The sequence below is a fragment of the Genypterus blacodes genome, unplaced genomic scaffold, assembly GCF_046128005.1.
Source record: "Genypterus blacodes isolate CSIRO-AG114 ecotype Tasmania unplaced genomic scaffold, CSIRO-AGI_Gbla_v1 ptg000032l_1, whole genome shotgun sequence".
Lineage (NCBI taxonomy): Eukaryota > Metazoa > Chordata > Actinopteri > Ophidiiformes > Ophidiidae > Genypterus > Genypterus blacodes.
In genome coordinates, this window is record NW_027466845.1 from 2,800,822 (window position 1) to 2,823,620 (window position 22,799).

At 48.7% G+C, this 22,799-nt stretch overlaps 1 protein-coding gene across 2 annotated transcripts in view; it reads right to left on the reverse strand.

Annotated features, from left to right (window-relative positions):
• nbeab (neurobeachin b) overlaps positions 1-22,799 on the reverse strand; it is a 168,487-nt gene that overhangs the window by 59,971 nt on the left and 85,717 nt on the right. Inside the window, exons 34-38 of one of the 2 annotated variants that reach the window (XM_076146145.1) lie at positions 21,579-21,643; positions 19,847-19,955; positions 17,587-17,753; positions 9,375-9,499; positions 1,079-1,228 (exon numbers count right to left, since the gene is read on the reverse strand). In XM_076146145.1, the coding sequence (XP_076002260.1) occupies positions 1,079-1,228; positions 9,375-9,499; positions 17,587-17,753; positions 19,847-19,955; positions 21,579-21,643 (616 nt within the window). Of the gene's footprint in view, positions 1-1,078; positions 1,229-9,366; positions 9,500-17,586; positions 17,754-19,846; positions 19,956-21,578; positions 21,644-22,799 lie in introns of both variants that reach the window. The other variant, XM_076146144.1, reaches the window with a different exon arrangement.

Consider the following 22,799-nt stretch of genomic DNA (forward strand, 5'->3'; position numbering starts at 1 on the left):
ATTTATGTTGATAGATTTTTACTGTAGTCATGAGACGGTTGAACTTCTTAATGTTTGTACTTAAAGTATATTATTTTTAGTAGTAGTAGTATAATTTTACAGTGCTTTAATCATAAATCTGAGTCTAATAAGCTTCTTTAAATTGAGGACTAATAAGGTAAAGGGACAGAGAGATTTATAGGCGTGTTAAAGCTGCGTGTTAGCGAGTATCGTCTCATATCAGATCGACCATCTTGCTTGAGAAATCTGAAATCTGAGTTGTGACATATCTGGATTGATCATCTTTCCGGTGTTATTCTAACTGGAGGAGTCGTTGCCTCTGGAGATAAACAGAGGAGGAAGGAAACCGTGCAGAAGGGATCCAAAACAAAGCAGAGAGGGACACTTATCACAGCAAAACAATCTGTAGCTGTCAGAGCAGAGCAATGCTGTCCAGATCAGAGCACAAAGGCGGAGCTCATGGACGCCGCACACGCACAGCAGGGTGCACAGCCAAAGACACCCCGTGATTTATCTGTCCTCTGACAAACAGGACGGACTCCTGAGGTCTTAATGTGTCTTTCTCCAGGGACTACTGGCCACAGAGAGAGAGAGGGAGAGAGAGAGGGAAAGCGAGAGAGAGGGAGAGAGAGAGGGAAAGAGAGAGAGAACAGAGGGGGGGGGGAGAGGGAGGGAGAGAGAGAGAGAGATAGAGAGACGGAGATGGGGGAGAGAGCGAGACAGAGAGAGAGACAGAGCGAGAGACGGAGAGAGTGAGAGACAAAGAGAGAGAGAGGGGGGAGACAGAGATGGGGGAGAGAGAGAGAGAGGCAGAGCGAGAGAGTGAGAGAGACAGAGAGAGAGAGAGAGAGAGAGACAGAGAGAGACAGAGAGTGAGAGTGAGCGAGAGCGAGAGCGAGAGCGAGTTAAGAGCACCTCATTGATCCAGCTGAGTTCATTTGATGTACTGATGTTAATCATGTACAGGATAATTACAGCGGCTATTAGGACGGAGACAAATAAGCGTGGGGCGGGAGGCTGCAGCAGAGCGAGTGGGGCCCGCAGGGTTAATGGAGGTGCCGGTGTGATGCCGACTTACCGCCCAGGTTGTCCATCTCCTTCTCCTGCAGCAAGCTGGCGGCGTCGTCGTCCGCCTCCAGTATCAGCTCCGTCTCTGGGATCTGGGCGGCCGCCGGCAGGCTGCGGAACGCCGGTCTGGACGCCAGCACCTCCTCCTCCTCTGTGCTTGCTGAAGAGGGAGAAGAAGAAGAAGAAGAGCGTGACCTCTGACCTTTAGCTATCTGAATGGCTCCAGTGAGGTTTCCTAAGTAAAAGTCTGAGTCTAGTCAAGATGTTCTGTTGCTGGATGAACTTCTGATGTTTCTGCTTTCCTCGTCTGCATGGAATTCATTATGAGAAGTTTCAGCTGTTAATCCCTTTGAATGAGCAAATTAACTCATAATTCAATTGCGAGGGTGTTTGTGTGAGTGCGCGTGTGTGTGTCCGTGTGTGTGTGTCTTAAATTCTTATGACAAAATATTTAATCCAATCATTGTTTTTGTTGTTGTTTTATTCTGTTTTTAATTAGCACAGTTGCCTCAAAGTGAGAGTATCATGGGTTGCAAAGCCCTGTGATGCTGCCGACTCTCCCCTGAGCAAGGCATTCACCTCTCTGGACTCATGGCTGTCTAAGGGTGCCAGCAGGCAGGTCGGGTGAAATCCAGTATGAAATTCCCCTTAGAAATGTGAGATCAATTGAAATAAAAACATTTTAAAGAGGTTTGCTGGTCCTTGGAGGAAATAATGGCAGCAATAACAGCGAGCAAACACCGAGGAGGGAAAACAATGAGGGAGAGTAAACAATGAAGAATCAGCAGCAAAGAATCCGACGGCGTGGAAGCGGCACATGAGAGAACGCCACCCGATACGTTTCTGCATGGAGGAACATCAGAGGTGTTTCTGCTTTTATTTATAGACGAGGTCAACAGAGAAACACAATCTGTGTCTTGAAAGACCAACGGCAGAGTCTGCAAGGGCGAGTGTGTGCGTGTGTGTGTGTGTGTGTGTGTGTGTGTGTGTGTGTGTGTGTGTGCAGATAGATCTCGCCGTCGATTAGAGGTACAGTATCATTTCGCTGCTTTTGGAGGCTTGACAAGAGTGAGACTGAACAGACGGCGCAATTAGGAGGCTGCTTACACCAGGACTCCATCACACGGGGCTGCGGTGGAGCTCGCTCATTTAAAACGACGTGTTCATACATCCTGCAAAACAAAAGAGCTCTCACAACTCATTCATCAGCTGGCATCAGCTCGTCTCCAACATGTGCCCGACACGCGCCGCGTACGTGGGATGAGTCTCTGCCGAACACGCCGGAGCAGGAAGAGAAGGAGGAGGAGCGGAGATGAAGGCGTGTGAGGTGGCTGACACGCGTCTCGCATGTTTCCTCTCAGCGCGGCCCATAATGCTTCACTCCCGCCCCCTGGGGAAAGCGTGTGTGTACCTCGTCTTGGATAGAGGTCGCGTTTGACTGTTGTAAACGCCGCTACCGGGGGAAAAAAAAGCAACGGGGTCTGGCTTCCTGCTCTGCCTCGTATCTGCCGTGCTTTCATCAGACGGCCTGCGTGTTTGGGAAATGAATCCTGTGTAATGTTAAAAGGTGAAAGCCAGCCAGCGCTCGCAGATCAAAGCCCGGACGGCGAAACTTAAAACTGTAATTCTGGAAACCGTCATTACGAACCGGGGGAACGCCAGGGCGCACACACGCCGACAACCTGATTGGCGAATCTGCATCGGAGGGGAGCAGACCAAACAAACGCTGCTGATTTCTGCACATAAATGAGCGGCAAGGCGAACCGGCTTTACCCACAATGCACTTCAGCTCCTCACAGAAAACAGTAATGTGGTGATAAATAATCAGAAAATAAAACGCCGCGACAGGAAGGGGAGAGGACGTGCTGACATGGAGCGCCGTGTCCGTCTGAGTGATGGCTCGCCGTCCCCGGGACGTTGGGGTATTAAACGGGCGGCGGAGGGAAGAAGGGGTTGCCATTTGTCACTATTAAAGGAGTCGCAGTGTGCGGCCGAGTGCAGGCAGTCTCATTAGGAAGCTTCTCATGTGTTCACCCTTGACCACTATGTGGCAAGGAGAGAGAGAGAGGGAGAGGAAGGGACAGGGAGAGAGAGACAGAGAGAGAGAGAGAGAGAGAGAGAGAGAGAGGGAGAGACAGACAGAGAAAGAGAAGGAGGGAGATAGAGAGAGGGAGAGAGAGAGGGAGAGAAAGAGAAGGACAGAGATGAAGGGAGAGGGAGAGAGAGAGAGAAAGAGAAGGAGGGCGAGGGAGAGAGAGAGAGGGAGAGAAAGAGAAGGACGGAGATGAAGGGAGAGGGAGAGAGAGAGAGAGAGAGAGAAAGTGAGAAGGAGGGAGAGAGAGAGAGAGAGAGAGAGAGAGGGAGAGGGAGAGAGAGAGAGAGAGGGAAAGGGAGAGATAAGAGAGAGAGAGAAAGAGGGAGAGAGAGAGAGAGAAAGAGAGAGGGAAAGAAGGAGAGGGAGAGAAAGAGAGAGAGGGAAAGGAAGAGGGAGAGGGAGAGAGAAGAGAGCGGGAGAGGGAGAGAGAGAAAGAGGGAGAGGTAGAGAGAGAGGTAGAGAGAGAGAGAGAGAGAGAGAGAGAGAGAAATTAAATCATGAAATCCTGTTAAAATCCTATTAAATCATTTTCTTAGAGCCAATATTGACTTGATCAGATCTATATTTCATCAATAGGAGTTATCAATTATAATCTCTGTGCCTGAAGTCAAAGCGTCCCTCTGTAGGCTCCCAGGGCCTGAGAGGAGTGACCTCCCGTCTGCCTGATGGGCCCTCAGCTCTCAGGCAGCCATCAGACGTCTCCTGGGTCCTCTTGTTCAACCAGACCTCAGACCGCCTCACACTAAGAGTGAGACTCCACTAATTACACTTTGTAAAGCGCCGCTGTGAGGCTCCCAGGGCCGCAGAGGAGGACAAGGACCTGAAGGCTGCCACCGACACCAGGGGTCGAGACGGGGAACAATGAGGGGAGATGAAGGGATTTAATGATGATGATGATGATGATGATGGCGGTTGACAGATTGCGTTCTCCAAATTTTAGAGAGTGTATATGAGTGTGTGTGTGTTTCCAGTCCAAACTCATACAATCCTTCCTTCTGTAAGCATGTTGAGGCAAATCTCCAGAGTAATAAACTTTATAATTGAGGATTATTGAAGTTGTGTGTAGTTTGATGGCTCAGTGTGGAACATTTAACAGCTGACTGCAGAATCAATCACAACCTTGTGGCCGAGTGTCCCAGTTTCGTACTTCACACTGTAAAGCTAAAGAGTTTAGTGGCTCGGCCTTTTCAGCACGTGTTTCTCTCCGCTCTCCACACGTATTACACGCCGCCGCTTCAACCCCTCGCCACCGCCGCCGCTCCTCACGCTGAACACCGCCGTGCACATCATGTTTCACTTAAGCTCCGGCCCGTCCCGGAGCGTACGTGCGCTTCAGGAGGGAGAAGCCGATCTCACAAACACTTCTGGATAATTCAATATACACAAAATGCCTGGAGAGTCTGAGACAGGACGGAAACCGATGCGAGACCGGGACGCCGTACGGGAGAATCCACCGCTGCTTTGTGTTTGGCGGTGGCAGGCAACGTTGCGGACGTGGAGCTAAAGACGCGGAACTATCGTGACCTCCTCCTCCACACACACACACACACACACACACACACACACACACACACACACACACACACACACTCTTGTAGAGCCTCTGCAGGGACGATTCTGTTTTACGTCTCCCTCTGTCAGATCTCAATAGATAACAACCGTTATTACAAGCTGTATACTTCCATTATTTACTGCGCCGCCTTTCACTGTAAATCAATATTTAGTGCCATCATTCCAGCATCCATAAAACGTCAGTCCTGCACAACGTTTCAGATATATCTCTTCCGCTTCTCGGAGTCAAATCCGTTACAGGATCCGGGCCCTGGCGCACGCTCGTCTCTCTCCACGGGATCCACATTCCACGCCGGGAGAAAAAGTCCAGTCGAGGGAGATTGCGTTACGACGAAGGGGGAGGAGGAGGAGGGGGGGAGAGAGAGAAAGAGAGAACACGCCGGCCCCCGTCTCCTTGGCTTCATACTTCCTGTGATGCAAGATGGGTGTGCGCGTGTGTGTGTGTGTGTGTGTGTGTGTTTTCAGGCAACGTGAAAGTAAACGTTGAAACTTTGATGGGGGGAAGTTTGTAGAGGGCGGATGCTTCCTCTCGTCGGGATCTTTCTTCAATATCCTGGATGTGTGCTGCTTGCTTGCGTGCTTCCGTGTGTGTGTGTGTATCGTGCCGGAGATTGTGTGTGAAACGGCGTCAGCTTCTCCCAATCAAAACATTAACAGCGGCTTTCATAATCTCCCATCTGGACCGGAGAGCTGGGAAGAAGCAGATCCTCCTGCAGGTTTACTGAACGTTTGTCACCGTTTAATATCTTAGATGATCTGAATCTGCTGAAGGTTAAATCTGAGGAGAACGCACGCTGGGGTCGGCGTCCACGTCTCTGCCGCGGTGAGCTAGAGCTATAAACGTCTCCGCCCACCCCCACCCCCCCGGGCAATCAGGTCTGAGAGGAGCCGCTCACCTGTAATGAGACAGCAAGGACACCCCGGAGGTAAAACACCCCGTTAAACACTTGGATCAATATTAACGTGACTTCCATTTCATGCTTGCCCAATTCCAATCACCTAACAATATACTCTGATACCGGAACAGCGCAGGTTATTACACAGGCAGAATGTGCTGGCTAAGCTGTCAATGCTGCTAATAGACAACAAGGCAGAGTTTAACCCTCCTGAATGTACACACACACACACACACACACACACACGGACACAGACATTTCACCCGGGTAATTGCAAAGGTTAGCCTGATGCATTAGATGTCAGAATATAAGGGCGAGTTTCATTTTTAGAAAGCAGCAAACTCTTGAACGGTGTTTCAAATCCATAGAACACACTCACACACACACACACACACAGCATAAACTAGGAACTAACGAGTAATAAATTAAGAACAAAGAGGAAATGGAAGCAGGAAAGCACAGAGAGAAACCTTTTAAACCCGTGAGGCTGAATAGTTTGCCAGGGACGTTGTGTTAGTTTAACAGGACGTTCCCAGAGTGTCTCACCCTCGTCCACAGGCTGGACATCGTGTCCAGCGACAGCACAAGCACAGATCCAGCCACGCTGCCAAGTCCCAGTCATTAAACTGCCACGTCCGCTGTAAACGCACGACATTCAAAACCGTTTTCAGTTGTTTCAAGTGACGCAAACTTAACCTATAGAACTAAACTAAATATTACCTTGGGACAACGAGACAATACAAATATGTTAAGGATAATATTATGATTGGCAGCTCCAGAAGGGGCTCAGAAGAGGCGGTATCGGAAATGGCCTGTTTTCACTCAGTGTGCACAGGGACAGTTACTGTGATTTTTGCATCAGAAAACGTCGAAAAATGTTTCAAAGTGGAGCTCCAAATGAAGATAAGAACATGTAAGAGTGTATGATGTTCTGATAATGATCTAAATGAAGCCTGGCAGACTCCGGGAGGACTTTGGTTCTTTGCTTTTCCCCCCAGGTGAGCCGGGGAGAGTGACGTTTACTGTGAGCAGCACGGGGAAGCTTCTGCCCTCTTCTCACTCACCATGGGGGCTGAGCACACACACACACACACACACACACACACACACACACACACACACACACACACACACACACACACACACACACACACACACACACACACACACACACACACACACACACACACACACACACACACACACACACACACACACACACGCTGTCATATCCTGCTGTCAAGCCACTAAGCTGTGTGTTCAGCGTGGACCTGCTGTTCCTCCAACAGTCCCACATTTTAGAACTTTAATAACGACTCTCAGGGGCCAAATCAAACACCGACGCTCGCTTGTTTCTTTCCACTCTGATGCCGACGCAGAAGAAGAAGAAGAAGAAGTTCAGTGGAAGTCGCTGTCAGATTTCAGAGTGTAAATGTGTGTGTGTTGTGACTAATGGATCTGCAGCCTCTTGACCTTTGCCCTGGAGGTCGTCTGCTAAAGACGCCTCTCAGCCTCATTAAGGAGAGAATATTCATAAACTGTCAGGGTGGAAAAATAAAAACACACAGAAAACAACCGACTGACAACCAAATCCAGAAGCTGAAAAGAAGAAAAGAACATTTCGCTTCATAACAAAGGGAACGTGCGGCGTGCGGCCATCAGGCGAGGAACGAGCGAGCGGCTCACCTCTGGCAGAGCGAGAGAGAGAGAGAGCGAGAGAGAGAGAGAGCGAGAGAGAGAGAGAGAGGGCCGCCTGACCACAGCCCATCCCTTTCTCTTGACAAGTTTATACATTATTCTGCTCATTACGACCGCAGCCAGGCAGCGGGACTTCAACAAGTCTTCAATCATCCACGCCGAGACACCGACGTGGATGATGGCAGCCCACCAAGACAAAGTGTATCTGCGACCTCAAGCCCCACAGAAGAAGGGATTTCTGGCGAGTTAATGGAATGAATCTCACGACATGCATCTGTGGCGTTCGGGGGAGAGCGTTTGTCGTATGAGCGAGTATGAGCGAATGGAAAACGGGCGAAGAGAGGAGAACAAAAAAGTCGGAGGAGTGGAAATCGATGAAATAGTTCTTTCGGATGCGTTCAGTGTAATCACCGCCTCTTCTTTTAGTGATGAAATCGTTTCATGGAGGTCTCACACACACACACACACACACACACACACTTTTACAAAATAAACATAATAACAGATTTGATGAGCTTGGACTTGCCCTCGTTGCATCATCTGCTGTAACAGTGAATTGAGTTGAGTTGTGGATTTGTCAGCTGACCGGCTTCCTCGCCTCTGATTGGTCGAATTGAGCGTGAAGGAAATCTAACGCTTGTGTACTGCTTCAACAAATACAAGGACTATTAATGATCAAAACATGCTTAATAACCGAGAATATAAAAGAGCATATAGGTGAATATTTAGATTACAATCAAATCAGTGCTCCAACTGAAGAGTTCCATCGTCTTCCTCTTAAACTATTCAACAAAATCTTATTCTGGCATCACTGTTGTACTGCACAGTTGGAAGAGGAGCAGAAGACGCTGCTACAAGTGACTAACCAGCGTAAAAACAACATTCTCTTCTGCAGCCAAACCAAAATGGGATGACAAAAGAGCCGTGCAATGTTTCTTTTGGAGCCCTCCTGCTTAAATTAGCTGCTATGGCAACCACGTGATTACATTAGCATTGTTAGTAACAGAGCTCTGCGGGCTGCGCCAGCGAGCCGTCACTGCTGCCGGAGCTTCTTTGTTGCCGATTTAACTTAATGACTCTTAAATATTGACAAGCAACATAGAAAAGTCCCCCGAGTCGCTGCATCACCCCGCCCCGATCCGCTGAGGTCTAAAAACAACGCAACAACCAGAAAATGTGAAGCAGACGGTGCAATTATTGCGTACGCGTCTCGTGTACGGGGCGGCAGCTGGCACATGTTTGTCTACAAGTATCAGCCGCCATCTTCCCGCAGTAGCAAACGAAAGGAGCCCGATGTCGTCGCCGGGCGCTTCGACGACCGAGTCTAGAAGTTCCACATTGATCCTAAACCCTTGAACGCAACGTATCGCCTGCTTTCTGTTTACAGTCGAGTAAAGAGGACGCTTACGCCATTATATTCAGAATCGATACATTTGCCCCCGGTTCCTTTAAGGGAGAGAGGGAGAGAGAGAGAGAGAAAGAGAGAGAGAGAGAGAGAGGCAGAGAGAGAGAGAGAGAGAGAGAGAGAAAGAGAGAGAGAGAGAGAGAGAGAGAAAGCGAGAGAGAGAGAGAGAAAGAGAGAGAGAGAGAGAGAGGCAGAGAGAGAGAGAGAGAGAGGCGAGCTGCTTTCCTTTAAAAGTCAGCGTTGCGTGACACGAGGCAAAACTGACACAACCACGGTGGGCGAAGCTGCGAGATCGTCTGGGTCGATAAAGAGAAAAGTTTCAAGACTGCGGGGGAGGGGGGGGGGAGAGAGAGAGAGGAGAGAGAGAGAGAGAGAGAGAGAGAGAGAGAGAGAGAGAGAGAGAGAAGATCCAATTTGTTCTTCAGTGTGTTGGGATGAATATAAAAATGTGATTTGAAACGGAGCCGTCATGTTGCGTTGACGGGACTCATTATTCGGTTACCGTTGACAACCACACTTTTGGTTTGTTGAGGTGATGAGCTGAGTTCAGTGCTTCACATCATGTAAACATACATCACACACCGTCGTGTTAATGTGGGATCAGATCTGGTCCGCTTCTACCACGGGAGCACAAACTCACCATAGTCCTGCAGGGACTTGCACGTGACGTCTAAGTGGGTGGAGCCAAAGGCGTTACGGACAAATCTCCGCCTCCGCCGCAGGTCGTCCTCCCAGTAGTCCAGACGCCAGAAATCCTGCAGATGACTGCGAGGAGAAGAGAGAGAGGAAGATGGACGGGTTAGACAGAGCACACACACACACCCACACAGCGTTAGTGATGGTCTGATTACAGCAGCCACTTCCTTATCAAGGGAAAAACATCTTGAGGAGGAAGAATCAGGCCACAGACAGCAGATTTATTAGGGCCGGCGTGTGGCGTTCCAGTCTGCCGAGGCCCCGCCATGCTCTGCACGCCGCTCTGTACGCCGCTCTGCTCGGGCCTGTAGCATCAGAGCAGCGGGGAGCAGCAGCCACACGCATAAATCACAGCCACTCCCATTAACAAATACAGCATCACATTACAAGTATAAATGGCACAGCTTGCCTCTTTTTTTTTCCTTCTTTTTTTTTTTTACAATGTTTTTTAACAAGTCTTGTAAATCAAAGGTAGGAACCTCAACGCAGACAGCGTGGGGTTTAATGATGGGGGGGGGGGTCTCGGGGGCGGCTCAGGCATGAGCCTATAAACCCCTCCCCCCTCCCCCCTCCCCCCTCCTCCCTGTATATGCAGAGCCATGATTAAAATAACGTGCTGAAATATTCATTGAAATGCTTCCCAGAGCCCTGGAGCAACCCGACAGAAAATTGCATTTTTATTCATTATTAATAACAGCGAATTAGGGTCGTTAAAAAAAAAAAATGGGGAGGAAAAAGAAGAAAACAGCTCCAGCATGTGGTAACCATCTTTGTAAATGATTATTCCAACATTAGCGAGGACCTGGGATAATTTTATTGCTCGCAGCTTAATGCAAACCATTAAGCGTCCGGGGCCTCAGCATTAGGTTACTAAGTGCTGCGGGTTCCAAGGGTGCACAGGCTGGAGATGTTTCAAAGGAAATGCAGCAAGAAAAAGAGAAAGAAAATGAAAGGATTGCTTTCATTTAGGCTGGACGAGGAGGAAGAGGAGGAAGATGCAAAAATGAAAAGGGAGCGATGATTCAAAATAATCGTCGCCGCGTGATCGCATCGCTCTGGTATGAGGTTAGTTTGGAATTCTTACGGTCCAAAACGCGAGGGAACGCGAGGAAACACAGCCAGGCTCAGCTCCAAACACACACACACACACACACACACACACACACACTCCACCTCTTCGTGATGAACGCTCACACACTCACACCGACAGTTTTATTGCTATTTATTACACAAACACGACGCACAGATTGTATAACACAACTTTATATCCTCTTATCTATATAAAAAAAGCTAAACCTTGTCTCTCCCCTCCGTGTGCCAACGAGGTGAAATACAAGCGGCATTCCAGGCCGACGCTCCCAATGAAAAGAAACATGGGATTTTTACAGCCGCTTGTCTCAAAATCCCAGCAGATATTTTCTCGAAAATCCGTGCGGGGCTGCGGCGTAGTTCATTGTATGGTTTCTGTTCTGTCCCCCCCCACACACACACCCTGCCCCCCCCTCAGTATTGAAGCAGTCTAAACAGATTAAAGTGTTACAGGGGATCACATCACAAAATACGCCCTCCTTGTTCCCTGAATATAATATCTACAAATGTCAGAAATCAAAGCTCGGGAGACTTAGCCGGGCTCTGACAGCAACAAGAGCTCAGTTTCAGTTAAGTATCAATCAAAATAGAGTGTGTGCGCGTGTGTGTGTGTGTGTGTGTGTGAGTATCACGGGGGCTGACGTATGCAAAGCGAGAGCGAGCCGCCTTGAGCTTGTCCCCCCCTGTCAATCTCCCTCAAAGCTTAACTTGAGGAAAAAGGGAGATGTCAGCGGGCGGAAAGGAGAGACGCACGTAAATGATATTGTAAACGTGAGATTACACGGCGTGAAGGATGTAAATCCACAGACTGGGGGGGACGGGGGAATGGGGGGGCGATAGCTTCTGAAGATTACGCCCGCTAATTCTCAGGGCAAACAGTGAGCGCGGGCGTTGAGACGGCGTGAGGCGAAATCCCTTTCCACTTTGACGGTTTACATTGAGGCGCAGTGCCGATTTCCATGCTTTGAAGCGTTTCAGTCGCTCTCTGAGACCCTCGTTGACCTCTGGTGACTCTGGAAGACGCATAGCTATCGCCAGAGTCCCTATGAGATGTGCCTGAACGTCAGCGTCTTGGCGTCGCAGATGTTTGCAGTTTGTTGGTGGTAATCGGGGGTTCGAGTGGACTTGTGATATTCTAGACTATGCGGTCGCACGCTAGGACCGGATCTGGACTTTCCCTCCACCCCCGAGCTCTGGGCCCGGAGGAACCTTCTCTCTGAGGGAGATCGTGGGGAGGAGATCACACACACACACACACACACACACACACACACAGACACAGAGAGGTTTCTCAGGTGCGAAGGGACCAAAGGAATGAGAGCGCCTTCACTCTGCATGCGTGTGCTCGTCTCCTCGTCCTAATCAACGCCCCGCAGAAGGCGGCGGTGGAATCTGTCCTCTACATTTTCCAATTGCAGACAGTAAATTCAGAAGGTGATATAACGCCGTCATTAATGAAAGCTCCTTGTCTGCACCGCCTCCGTAACAACAACAAATAGTCCATCCAGCGGCGTTCTTTATTAAGCCGCGCTCCCTCTTGACTCCCTTATTTTCCACATCAAATGCGTCTGGCGTCATGACAAGCATAAAGAATGGCGGCGGGCCGGCCTCCTAGAAACCGGCGAAATTTATTAGCCCCGTCAGCCATCAATCACCTAAATGGATTTCAAACCGCATTTTAAAAGCTAATTTTCCAGCACTGATAACCAACAGGAAACAGGAGCGCCATTATTTATGGATGCTTTCAGACTCGCTAAGTGCGGCGGGATAAATGCGTACGGAGGAGCGGGCGGCTATTCTCCCCGCACGCACAGAGGTATTCAAAGCCAAATCTCTCAGCTGGGAGCGGCGGAGGTGCCAAATTGGAACGCCCTCAGTCTGCGGCCAGAAGAAGAAAAAAAAACCAGGAAGAAGAAGTAAAGAAGAAGAAAATCTAAATCAAATAGCGAGAAGGAAACTGTAAAGGAAGTGATCTGGTTTAACATCTTAACATCTCAGTGTAAGGTGGAGCTGGAGACGTTTTGACAGCTTGACACCGGCTCAGACTCTTACACTGTATTATGTAGCGTTAGGAGGAAAAGCAGCGAAGACGCCATTTTATTCCTTCACATTGGCTATGACTCCTTTTGTAGAAGCGTACTGAGGTTATAAGTGAATGAATCTGACCCTGGACAGGAACCAAACAAATAAACAAACAAACATGATGTCATACAGGTCAGATTCTTCCTACACACTCACTCAAAATACACTTTATCACCAAAACTAAATTGAATACTGAGTTATATGAATGTCCGAATCTCCGTTACAGAGAGACGAGGATCTCATGCTTGGAGATGTTGAAGTGAAGATGCTTTTTGTTTTGGAGACAGAGAGGATTTGTGTGAGGACGCCTGTGATGAAGGACGGAGGACATGCTGATCCAATAAAACGCCATTATATTCCGTTTTAAGCTTCCACTGGTGACATGAGCTGGGGGTAATTATAATAAATGCTCGTAATCACTGACTATTCTATTCACAAGGAGGAGAGAGGCTGGTTTCTATCAGACACACACACGCACACACACGCACAGAAGCAGACAGACAGATTTTGTCTTTTTTTTCCCTTTAGTTCTACTAGTAAGTTGGAACTGAAAATAAAATAAAGTAAAACAAAAATATATTAAAAAAATAATAATTTAAACAATTAAAAACAATAAAATAAAATAAAATAAAATAAAATAAAACAAAAAGATATAAAAAAAGGTAAAGCAAAACTAAATTAAATTAAATAAATATGAGCCTCAGCTTTAAGGAAGAACTTCCACACACATCATCATCATCATCAGGCAGACAGCAGGGGTGGAAATGTGAAAACACTTCCTGTCGCCCCGCGCGCCTCCTGTCTTCTCCTTCCTCTGAAGCGTCTCTGTGCCACATTCCTGAACACACTTGCAGCCTCGATGAAGAGCAGCAACCAAACAGAAAAAACGACACCGTACATCAAAAAGTGGCAACTGGCAGCCATATGGTGATGAGCAACTCTCAGCTCGCCTCTTTCAAAGTAACTTATAAACTGAGAACACACACACACACACACACACACACACACACACACACACACACACACACACACACACACACACTGTAATGTCCTCTCTAACAACACATCTCATGTTTGATCGTGTGTCTGCTGAATGCCAAGTGCTCCGCGTCTCTGCGGCCAACATGCTGATCAGATTATCACGCAGGCTGCAGAGGGCACGCAGCGCTTTCATCTCCTCTAATTTCCTCATTTCTTATCATCGGCACACTCAACGCGCGTGCAGGCGTGCGGACGCCGAGCCCAGGCCCCCGGAATACTTCTCCTTTATTGGCTGTAACTTTTTCTTTTGTGGATTACAAGATAAAGAGTCGACGAGCTGAGGAATGGCTATTGGACGGAGACGAAAGGAAAACAACACAGCAGCAGCCAGATTAACTCCAGGGTCATGTGGCGTAATGAAGACCGACGTGCACGATCAGAAGGAGGGGAGGAGAGCCGAACGGCACTGCGGACGGACTCCCTCGGATCGCCCTGGTGTTCCGTGGGTGTGGATGACTATCTGACGCCCGAGCTCAATCTTAGCCCCCCGACCGAATTGATGATGGTGTGAATGGGCCTCTTTCCAGAGATAATTAGCACAGTGTGCAAGGTTAAGAGCGCCCTGGGGGAGGCGGAGGCTGCTGTAGGTCAAGAGCAGAACGCCAGCGCACAGAATATGGGCGTCGCAAGAACAAAGGAGGGCGGTGTTTCTAATAATGGCTCGTTATGAGAAGAAACAAGCAGCTCTAAATGTTGCCATGCACTTAGCAGACAATGGACACAGGCGGTCCAGGCGGTTTGCACTAAAGCGGGCGATTCACCAGATCAAAGCCTTTAACAGAACATAAGAGAAGAGAAAGATGATACATACACACTTTACTGCTTAAATATAACATGATCGTGTTTACAAATGACTTGGTTTACCTCTCCAGGTCGAACTCTGAGACCTTGGCCTCCCTTTTGCCCGTGAGGGGTCATCAGATACGAGACCCCATCCAGTCTGCGAGGACGTGAGGACGCTGGACTTCTATTAGAATTGATAACCCTTTCAGGAGAGAGTAATACTGCGGGCACGTCCCGAGTAAAAAGGTTCATTCCATCACAAAGTTATTATCCGGGGGGCAGATTGTTACCATTCATCACGTGAGAGAGATGAAACTCACTGTTAGCCAAGGGAAACGGCTGTTTCACTGTCTCTCTCTCTCTCTCTCTCCCTCCCTCCCTCCCACGATCAATACGCACCGCCATTTTCCTCTCTGGCTCTCCATCCTCTGCTACAAAAAAGTAATTATACAGAAGAAATGTTGACAATCAATAGGCCAGTCAGGTGAGGTTAAGGTCTGCAGTGAGGGGAGAAGCTCCTCTGTCAGCTGTCACCGCTGCTGCAGAGGGGAAGCCTGCACGGGAACAAAAGGAGGTCCTTCTCCTTCAGCCACCCCCCCTGCGTTTACATTCATGTTACGGCGGACACGTCGGGACAATTAGGAGAGCGAGCGGCGGTGAAGATGGAAGCACTGGGAAGCTGGGAGTGTCGTGTGTGACTCAAAGCACAAATACAAACACACAACTCCCGAGCATCTGGGAGCTAAAGGTTTGGATTAAACCCACGAGCAGCCTCTGTGTGTGTCTGTAACACAATAGTGTGTGTTCTTTTATAGGTTTATTTTACTCTTCAGAATCTAAAATAAAGATGTGCTGCTGCAGCCGCCGGTAGAGAGAATTTATAGCGGGGCTACAATAACAAGGTCGCTTGCTGCAACATTAAATTCCTCAAACGGATCCATTCCATCCTGCCGGCAGCCTTGACATCTACTTTCGCTTTGGACGAGTCTGAACTTTATAATCCACTGGCAGGGGGGTTCAGGGGTCAACAGCATAGGAGGGGGGGAGAGGGGAGGGGGGAGGGGGGACCAGAGGGCAGAGAAAATCACCCCCCCCTCCCCTCCTCCCCCCTCTCATGGAAGAAACTCCTGACATCCAATTTTCAACTTGATTTATCAGTGCAAAGCTCAAATTGATAGTGTGTCATTACCGGGCAGGGAGCTGTCTGCCTGAGACGTATCAAAGGCTTCTCGTTTTGATTTAGCGCGGCGGATCAATACCACCCTATACTGTTTCAATTTGAGGAGTATTGATTTTCCTATGCCGACTCCATACGGGGGGACATTCATCATCGGGGACGGCATACATTATGATCTCACAGGCCGCCGCCACCGCCACCGCCGGCTCCGATCTGCCTATTCCTCACACGTGACGCCTGCCGATGACTTCCTGTGTCCCGCTTTGTGTTGTAAACCTAAACGGCAAGCCAGGTATTCAGAAAAAAAACAAAACAATATCCATAAGCGGTTCTAGTTTCTCCCTCCTTTGCCGCTCGGCTAAGAATACTTTTTTCTTGTTGGTGAAATATTGTACATAAATTATAAACATCCTTCGGCGTGTCTCCGGGCAGAACTCAGCAGTTAAAAGGAAAGCAATTTCTGAGAGGAAAAACAAAACAAATAAAGCCTCTCTCTCTCTCGCTCTCTCCCTGTCTCCCTCCCTCAACCCCTACACACACACACACACACACACAGGGGGAGTCAGAAATAACAGACAGCCACCTCAGAATGCTTGAGGGCTTTATATTTTACAAGAGCAGCATAAATGGGAAAGTTAATGTAGCATTGAATAAGACTAAGCTGCTGAACTGCAACACTGCCTAGAGCTGCTGAGCATATTGCATCATTTTTCTTCACCAGCAGGTTACCATTAAATTTGAATTTGTTGGAAGTTTTGCAGTATCATTTACAACGCGCCCACGCTCAATAACCTTTTGTTTGGATGCAAATGCGCCGCGCCTGCCGAGGAGGCTCGCCATAAATATTTGAACCGGCGCCCAGAATTCAACCCCCAGACAGATTTGGTCATCAGTATTTCTCGCAGAGGTTTTTTCCGAGGCGGCGATGCGAACACAAAGAATACCCGCACATTCTCTCAGGCTCTTTACGTTTATGTATCATCGTAAAGAATAATTGTAATGAACGCAGTTTGACACGTTCTGGTTTCTGTGACGTTCAGCAGGAAGCTCAATAATCCTGCGAGAGAAGGATTTAAAGATGACAAATGGGTGAATTACATTTCCTCAAATATGCTAATAAAACTGCGATTCCGTAGAACTGGAGTGTAATTGTTTCCAAACCCGCGAAAAAGAGAATCTAAATATAAGCGCTGACATCTGCTGTTTAGCGCTGCGAGTCACAGCTATCACACAGAGCCGTAAAGCCTAATTACACCGGCGTGCGGCTCCTTCCCTGCAAACACGCTTACAGATATGGAAACTGGATTTCTCTTTTAAGCAAACACACATTTAAACATCTGCAATCTATTTCCACAAATTTAATAACAAAACCAAAGCTTCTGTTTGAGCAACGAGGCGCAATTTGTTTTGGCAAATCAGCGACTGGAGCTGGAATTTATTCCTATTTGGGTCAAATTTGTGCTTTTTATATAAATTCTGACATAATAATAGTTTAGTTTGTGTGCCGTTACAGCTAAATATGATGTATTGGAGGTAAGGAAGTCGGTGTAAATTCTCCCTCTTTCCCTCCCCTCTGTGTTTGTGGCGCTGGGAGGCCGAGCAGGCGAGCGGGCGGGCGGTTAGTTTAACTGGACCCAAGGGGAAGCCGCCAACGACCACCAGGTGCTGGGCCGTGTTACTGAGCGGGTCAATGAGCGCCTGGACAGCACCGCGCTAACACCCCCGCACAACTCCCCCCCCCCCCCCGCCGGCCGAGTGGGCCAATCAGCCGGCCCCCCGGGGGGATTAGGCCACTCCGCACTGTAATTGCGTTTGCTGACCCGACCGCTGACCCTATTGGATCCTGGGAAAATGACATTAACTGGTGGTCCTATCCCATCAGGTAACTGTAGTCCTTCTCCGGGCTCTGCCAGGGTCACAGCCACCTATACGGGGGCCCCGTATAGGTGGCAGAGGAGGGGGGGGGGGGGGAGCGGAGCCTCACCTGTGGGCCAGCGTCCCCCAGGCGCCGTGCTTGTTGGTGAGGATGTTGACGATCTTCTGTTTGAGCTGGTTGGCCGTCACGTGGTCTCGGTGTTTGGCGGCGCCGATCAGGTGGTCGCACATCCTCTCCTCTTCTTTGCGGTCGGCGGCGTATTGGGCACAGTTGGACTGGCATGAGAAGAGAGGAAGGGAGAAAGAAAAGGGAAATAAGCGCGGCGGTGGTGTATTAATGTGTTTTCAGCGCAGTGTCCACCGCCACAAGTAACGTCTGACATTGTACTAATAGCAATTGAGAATGTTTTACTTGAATAAAGCCAGAATAATATATATCCTCTAATGGAGCATTTGTCACACTGAAGAATGTTATGGCTTTATTCAACACACTCGAGTGCATAAAGATATTAGCGGACGGCTGAGAGATCTATCCCTGCTGCCTGGGAGGAGGGCAGTAAATCACGGCGAGCACATGAAGGTAGTCCATTCCCCCGGCCGCCGACAGATGAGGCTCCCTGCTATGTGGCTGCGCGCGCTGCTATTAGAGGAGACGGGAAAATACTTTAATAGATCCGCGCAGAATTCACTCTGTCAAGGTTAACAAAGCTACGCGGGACATGTTTGTGTCCACCGGTGCAGCGGCGGCGGCGGCGTTAACGTGTTAAATCTGGCAGCCATGTTGTCTGGGAAGAGACGCACACTCCAGATACATCTGTGCGAAAACAAAACAACAAAGGAAAGATAGAAACCAATTAAAATGATGGAATATTTGGGAATATGTAGCTGTCAGACCGGAGGAGGATTAATTAAAGCGCCGTACACGCAAAAACATGTCACCCAAACAGATTCGTCTTCAATTTCGGGAACAATCGCAAGAAGTCTGGAAGTCTCTAAGTGTTCCAGGTGGCTCAGTAATCTCCGGCAGCACGTCTGACTCCGTCGCGCCGCCCTGCAGGGATCGCTCGCTAATATCCCAAAATCTAATTTGCTAACAGAAGCTGGGAGTTAATTGAATTTCCTGCTTGAAATTTGAATTCTGTCAGATATCATACTTCCACATATTCCTCATACGGGGGAGGATAACTCAATCTCCACTTGTCATCTCGCGTTACCGTGCGACGCTCTGACAAATATCAAACATTATTTATCACTTTAAGAGCGCGCCACGCCTCGGCCTGACACCAACTTAATTGTAAAAACGTCTTATCTGCGCGGGGAATCTTCAATCTTGGAGAATGGGTAATAAAGTAACGTCAGAGCGGGGATGAGAAGTGTAAGCTGTCGGATGGGGGACCAGGTACACTCGTCCCCCGCGTCCTCCCCTCCCCCTGACATTGCATATCTAACGTCTCTTCCAGTTTATCTAGCAGGTCAAGGATCCTTCCAGAAGTGTATATCAAGCAGCTGTTTGAGGATGGCTGCTCTGCCCAGATAAGAAACTCATCACTCCTCACATGCGCTCGCTGCTAACAGAGGTGGCAGACGGACGCACGTGTTTGCTCCGGCCCGTGCGTCGGCCTCTACGCTCCCACACACACAAATCTGTCCGTTCAGGTGGCCATGTCAAACAATCATGTGAACTTGAGATCTCTTTAATCCATCTGGAGAGGAAGACAGGAGCGAAATATAAGAAGAGTTGTGATTATTTCTCTGTTTTGTGTTGTGAAATGGGAGCGATTCAGTCTCAGGCTTTAAATGCTAAATGAATATTCCAGGCGTTACCCTTAGTGACGAGCTCTGACCTAAGTGTTGTGAGGGTGAGGAGTTAATTCTCACGAGGGGACGCAGGGGCGACATCACACACCAATTTACAGTTTAACTGCTGTTTCACACTAACAGGATTTATTTACAGCTCATGAGCACAGAGGCTAAATATTCAGCTTCAACAGCAAATGGGATCGTTGCATTCAGGGCTCTAAACTCTCCTGTGTGAAATATTTTAGTTCTCACCTCCTAAGGCCTGCACATTTATTTTGGAAGCATTTTTTTAAATTTCTCCTTGCTATTTAGGATTAGGGAGCTAATAAGTAAAGAGTGTGATCACATATGAACACAAGGAGTATCACACATTTCTTCTTGTCTGTTGTGTTTTCTAGCGACTCAAAATTGTATTTATACCACTAGGGGGCACAGAAAGATGTCCAGACATGAGGACAACAGGTTTAAGTTAAGCACAGTGATGTATAAGGTGTAGGGAGGGGGAAAATGTAACGTCCCCATATGAGGACTCTGGGTCTCAGGAGGTTAATACGTCGCAGCCTCTGTACCTCAAACTCGGCGTGTTTGTGGACGTCCTCCGCTCGCTGTCTGTTCAGGATGAACTCGGCCTCGTTGGCCACCCGGACTATGTGGTCCTTCATGGCGTGGCACAGCAGCCTGTAACCAGAGCAGAAAGCGAGAGCGAGAGCGAGAGCAAGAGAGAGAGAGAGAGCGAGAGCGAGAGCGAGAGCGAGAGCGAGAGCGAGAGCGAGAGCGAGAGAGACAGCTGCATCAACGCTTTGTAAAGCTGACGTTTTACTCACATTTCTATAATCTGTCGTGACTGCGTTTGCCTGATGTGATGTTTTCCCGCAGGTCACCATCATCATCATCATCACCTCCTCACTGACCTGAACATCACCCACCCAAAGGCCTAGGGGGAGGCTACTGGACGGCCCGTCATGTGGAGCACTCTGGAGACTCTGTGTGTGTGTGTGTGTGTGTATCTTTAATAATTGAAAACACTCAGGCTATTGTGTGTAGATTACTTGCCATTTTACACATCATTAGGCCGGCTTTGTTTTAATTAAAAGCAGGCCGTGTTCCTCTCCGGTGCTCGATGCAGATTGTAATTTCCCTCCCTTCCCAGGGTGAGGCGGTAATCCCGTGGCTGCATTCATCAGCTGCTGCCGCCGGCGCCACCTCTTTAGCTGCCCACGTTAATAGACAGATCTGCACTGTTCAAACAGGACGGGCGGAAGACCTCGAGCGTGTGTGTGTGTGTGTTTGTGTGTGTGTGTGTGTTTAGAGCGAGAACACAAAGAAGCCCACAGTCCTTAACACGGCACGTATTAATATTTAGTGCTTGGCTTTTCACTTAAATGTTTTAATGTTAATGTTTTAAGAGGTCCCATAAACCGGTGAGTAAAAGCAGCAGTAAAATCCCTGTGATATCAGTGTGTGACAAGCAAAACACAGAAAACACTTTGCATTAGTCTGATTGATCATGTTTCTAAATATTTTGTGTGCCGTGTCACCAAGCAGCCAGTGATTTGTGCTTTTCATAACACTGCTTTACACGCTAATCTCTGCAGCTGCCACTTTCAGACACTATAATACTGTGTGTGTGTGTGTGTGTGTGTGTGTGTGTGTGTGTGTGTCAGAACGTAAACCAGGGGGGCAGTGCAGTCAGAGCTGTAGGGGGCCAGCAGAGACGATCAAGAAGAGTGATTCAATTCATTTCAAAGTGGTTACAGTTGTTAATTGGGGTGTTTTTTATACTGCGGTTGTGAGCAGAGAGCTAGATCAAGAGCACACACACACACACACACACACACAGACACACACACTTTCCCCTGTTGTTGGGCAGGTGAGGCAGACACACTCCTGCTCCAGTTAAAGCAGAGCAGGTGTGTGCAGAGACTTGAGTAAAGCCTGGAGATGATGCACGTGTCAGCAGCACCCTGGACAGCGCCCTGTGCCACTCCCACGCCTAAAGCTCTTTGTTCGGGGGGGGGGGGGGGGGGGGCCCGAGGCGAGCGGCCGGGCAAAGCTACGGGCGCGGCCAGATGGGTCAGCAGATGGAGCGAGGAGGGCTGAGCCTGATCTGCCCAGTCTGGCCACGCCCAAAGACGAGGGAGGGAGAGAGAGAGGATGACCGCACTCGTTCACTTTTACCCCCTGCTGAGCGGCCAGGAGGGACAACAGGTTTAGAGCTAATCCACGCCAGGCCACAAGGGCGAGGAGACAAAGAGAGAAAGAGAAACAAACGCAGGACAACTCATCTCCATGGATACGTACCGTCCCTCATTGATCAGCTCGATGAAGGCCAGGCCGGCGTTCTTCTGGATGGAGTTCTGCCACTCCTGGAACCAAAAAGGGGATTCAGTGATTTGTTACACAGAAAGCTCTGCTAAGTTTAAAAATGTAAAAGCGCCATCAACACCAAATGATCTAAATTCCCCATGAGTTATAGAATATATCAATGGCACTAGTTTTCCATAAAATGCATAAATAAGCAATGAAGCAAACATAACAAAGTAATAAAGACGCTCACTCAAAGGGAAAAACACATCAAATATTAAAACACTACAACAGAAACAAAATAGCCTTTTGATCCAATATGCAATCGGATCTTTCGGGAGGGGGAAGAAAAAAAAAAACCACGACGGAAAACATATTTCACCGAGCGAAGAGCAAGATTCATCTGTGATTTATCTCTCATTTGATATCGTGTAATTCAAGGAGGCAAAGAAAGCATTTAGTTCATACATCCTTAAAGGGAAGGAAGAGGAGGGGGAGGCTATAAAAAGCTGAAATCCTGCACCACATGTGTGACCATCCTTCCCTCCTCCGTGAAGCCATCTGTAAACACAGGAGAGATGTAATTGTGGGATGAAACTGTATCCTCTCGCTTAAATACAGCCATTTCCTCTGTCCCCTTACAGTGACAGATTACTGAGGAGGCTCATTGAGCTCGGCTGTGAGTGCCTGGAAGGGATCTGAGCCGCCTGGGCCCGGAGCACCGAGGCCACTCGCAAGCTCTCTGACACACACACGCACTCACGCACACACACACTGAACGCGGCGCTCTGGAAATGATTAAAAAGCAGTTTGAAAGTCTTTCACTGTGGGAACTTTAGCTGGCCTGTGCCCGGGCCGAGGTGCAAATGGAAGAGAAAACAGAGGAGGCCACAGTTCAAAAAGAAGCTGAAAGAGGGAAAGAGTGAAGGCTGTACGCATCTATAAGGATCTATAAGGAGCTTTGGATGGGACTTTGCTTTCAAACCTTTACAGTTACTGCTAACAGGAACACATAGGGCTCTCTGACGTGTGTGTGCAGTGTGTGGACGAGGTAAAGCAGCATTTGTGGTGTAGAGTAGCAGAATAAGTGACAGCGACGTTATAAAGCACGGGCATGTTGTTTGCGTCCACAGCTGTCGCGCCTGACACACACCGGTTCACGGCGGAGAACACAATCTGACCCTGCCGCACGTTAAGGCGGGCGGGGAGACGGCGCTG